The following is a 3,760-nucleotide window of genomic DNA, read 5'->3' as shown; positions in this document are numbered from 1 at the left end:
TGGAAGGTGTGTCGTTAAACATGTACAGCAGTTCCCTCTGGTGATCAATTCATATTAAGAAAGATTAAGAAAGTTCATAATATTAAGTACACAATGCAGTTATTGTTCTTTCGTCCTTTCAAAATGCTGAGCTCTGCCAGTATACAATCACTGGATGTGAGCACAGCTGCAGCTGCTCTGCCTGGCTGTGGTGGCACTGTAGCTTCTATTTAATGCTCCTATTACCATTAGCCATGAAAGCACTGTTCTGCCATGTAGAATCTGAACCAGTGGTCCTTTTATCAGATGACAGATGCTGCCAATACACCACATGAGTTCACAAATGCAGTGGCTTCAGTGCAACACTCAACCAGTACAATGTATTGGCTGTATAGGCTGAGATGTAAAAAAGCTCACCCTTCTGGCCAAGTATATACAAAAATGATAAAAGGCGGCAACATTAAAATAGCTGTCAGTAACTGGCTACTTGATATGGTAGATCATTATCAGGTGTTTCATCAGATGAGTTGTTGATAAGAACATGCCTCTCTCTGCAGACATTCATAATTGCGTGACTTGAGAGGAAGATAAGGCAAAGTGTTATGAACTTCTGTGGGGATTATGAGATGAATGTTATGAGTGGACAAACTGTGAAATCAGAATAATATTTTAATAATGTAAATAATGGTAACAACAAGAAAATAACAGTCATCATCAGCACTCTTGATAAAGTTGTATACTCGGGCTAAAAAAAATAGATAAAAAAATTAAAATCAAATCTTCATTTACATTGTTTTCATTAGAATGAAGCTTTTATACAGAGGTATGCATGGTATATTGTGATTTAACTTTGTGATGTTGAATATGCCATATATACTTAAATCATACAGTACATAAGTGTATAGTTTTGTGTGTGTGTGACAAGTTAATTCAAAGATTATTAACCTGCAACATTTTTTATGGCTGATTGATCTTTTATGTAAATGTCTTTGGGGCAAAATTACCAGCTAAATAAACAATGGAGAAATTACACATTAAAATTCTCAGATTACTGCACAACATGTAGACCTATGTACTCAGGGTGGAGGTCATAGACAAATCCCCTCAAAAAACAACTAACAATGGTCAAAAGACACACACACACACACACACACACACACACACACACACACAAACACACACATGTACTGTCATGTACACATACACATACACATGATGTTTTTTTCTGCAGAGACTACACAACTCTATTTCACACTGTAGATTTAATATTCAGTAAAGTTTTTTCCATGCGTTAGTTTACAGCTTATTATGTTGTACAGTAAAGAAGGCCTGATTTTTTTGTTGTCAAAATACCCTTGTTACTTTGTTATTTAGGTGATGAGCCAGCGTTTTGATTATCATTGAATTTTAAAATCGTGACCAGTAAACAAATGATAATGTATCGCAACCGTATTTTCCTTGCTGTTACCTACAGGCAAGGACATGGTCATCAAAATCTGCTGTGCACGACACACAACAAAAGCAAAAAAACAAATACAAACAAACAAAAACTGGACAAACAAACAAAACAACTTGAATGAAACTCTAAATTATATTCTATGTACAGTTTCAGTATTTTTTTCTTCATGTCATGGGCAGCCTTATACCTCAGTGCTAACAGCTGCCTGGTTGTTGCTCTGACTGGTGCCTGCTGACTTTGAGTCAATGTAAGAGCGTGTCTCCTCCTCCTGGAAGGCTGTTTCCAATACAGCCAGGACGGATTTGCGAACTTTATCCTTGAAATCTTGGCCCATGAACACATACAGCAGTGGGTTGAGGCAACTGTTGACAAAGGCCAGGCTGGTGGCTATAGGAAAACCAATAGTGATGACATAGTCTAACGTTTGAGATTGAGTGCCTGAAAAATGAACCAACTCAATTATAGACATGATGTGAAAGGGAACCCAGCACAGGAAAAAAGTGATGATAACGGCAGCGATGATCTTAAAGGGCCGACTCGACTGGCTGGCCAGGGTGCGGGACCTCCTGATACGATGGATTATCACAGCATAAGAAGACACAATGACAGTGAAGGGGACAACAAATCCCAGGAGGAGGCGGGTGATGGTCATGGACTGGTGACGTAACTGTATCAGCTCAATCACAGATGATGTGTAATTATCAGTAGGAGCATAGTTGTTGAAGCAGTTGATGATTTCCTCACTAAAAAATGATGGTGCAGTGTCCCTGAAGATGAAGTATGGAATGCTGAGAGTCAGAGCCAGTACCCAAACACCCAGAATCACAAAGGACGCCTTGCGTACATTTCGGTGGTTCTGGGCCCAGACAGGCCACACCACAGACACACATCTGTCCACACTGATCACCATCAGGATGTAGACACTGGCAAACATGTTCAGGGTGGTTATGGTGGAGTTAACTTTGCACATGAAGTTGCCAAAAGGCCAGTGGAAATTCATGGCCGTGTATGTCACACTCAGGGGGAGGAATGCAGTGAAGAGGAAGTCGGCCACAGCGAGGTTGAGGAACCAAACGGTGTTAACAGTTTTCTTCATCTTGAACCCGGTCACCCAGATAACCACTCCATTCCCCAGCACACCGAGAACGAAGGCCAGGCAGTAAACAATGATAGACATGATGCGGAGAGACTTTCTCAGCTTACCATACTCATCTACGATATTATTTCCAGATACATCTGTATTGTTGTGATAGGAAGAGGTGGTGTTTGTCTCCATCCTTTTCTTGAGGGCTGCAATGGCAATATGATGAAACAATAAGAACTTTTTCCTTCTGTCTATTTCACCCATATAATTGTCAATAGCAGTTCCTTATAATATAGCTCTTATTCATCTTAAAGTAATATATAGTGTTCAGTACACAAATGAATTAATCTGAACAGCAAATCTTCAAACTGAACTGATTATACTGGAACACAGTTGGTAAGCCTTCACTGTCTAAGAGAGATTATAACTGTGCGGACTGATTTATCTACAAAGCCCTTGTTAGTAAATTATCATTTTCTATCTCATGTTAGTTACTCTGGGACTTAAGCCTATAACTTACTCACTCCAGTGATTGGTTGATACTTCTGGAGCTATGAACTAGGGGTGAGAAAAAACTGCTTTTAATGTCATGGAATAATCTGAAACACCATCTAAAAATCTAATTACTCATACCTCTCTGTAACTTTAAGTCCCTTTTTAATCACTGTTCTCTGCCTGCCTGACTGTTATCACTGACCCTGAACCTTGTTTACTGTCAGTTTTCTGTCTTATTTATTGACTTATTTTTATTCAGGCTATGTTTATATTAAACTGTTAACCAACAATTTGATGATCAAAGGTTTTAGCAAAGTTATCAGTTTGACAGTACCCTAACTGCAAATCTTTTTCCAAGGTAAGCTGTTGGTCCAGGTCTCCACAGTCAAAATCTGATGACTTCGCTTTCATTTTTCCTTTTAACAACCTGACTGGATTAATCCCACATAAACAAGCAAAAGTAACATACCTTTTTTTTTTTTTTTTTTTTAAAGCTGTTCAGTCGGCTGAGTAGGAATCTGCAGCAGAGGTTTCTTTGTTCAAACTCTGACAGGTTTATATAAACTGCTCTGTAGGGAAGTAGCTAAATATGTCACTGCCCACAATGAGGCGGAACCACAACCTGAACAGTTAGAAAAAACTCATTCCACCCTGAAGTCTATTAAAGCTCTGGCAATCACACTTGAACTGTTTGTGCAGTGTGATTAAAAAAAAAACTTCTGAAAGAAGGGCTTATCTTCTTG

The 3,760-nt window shown here is 38.9% G+C and overlaps 1 protein-coding gene across 1 annotated transcript; it reads right to left on the bottom strand.

Moving 5' to 3' along the window:
• Positions 1-630: 630 nt before the first annotated feature.
• LOC139613796 (chemerin-like receptor 1) lies at positions 631-3,555 on the bottom strand. The gene has a single exon (XM_071470703.1). It carries the CDS (start codon positions 2,784-2,786, stop codon positions 1,620-1,622), a length of 1,167 nt encoding a protein of 388 aa, XP_071326804.1. The 5' UTR covers positions 2,787-3,555; the 3' UTR covers positions 631-1,619.
• Between the last annotated feature and the right edge of the window lie 205 nt (positions 3,556-3,760).

This window comes from Trachinotus anak, unplaced genomic scaffold (assembly GCF_046630095.1).
Source record: "Trachinotus anak isolate AG129_WGS33_773 ecotype Australia unplaced genomic scaffold, CSIRO_AGI_Tana_v1 ptg000032l, whole genome shotgun sequence".
Classification (NCBI taxonomy): domain Eukaryota; kingdom Metazoa; phylum Chordata; class Actinopteri; order Carangiformes; family Carangidae; genus Trachinotus; species Trachinotus anak.
Note: the sequence above shows the minus strand (reverse complement) of the source record. Positions and strands in the feature narration are given on the sequence as shown.

Excerpts from the sequence above, each read along its gene's own strand:
- LOC139613796 (XM_071470703.1), bottom strand. The coding sequence starts at position 2,786 with ATGGGTGAAATAGACAGAAGGAAAAAGTTCTTATTGTTTCATCATATT.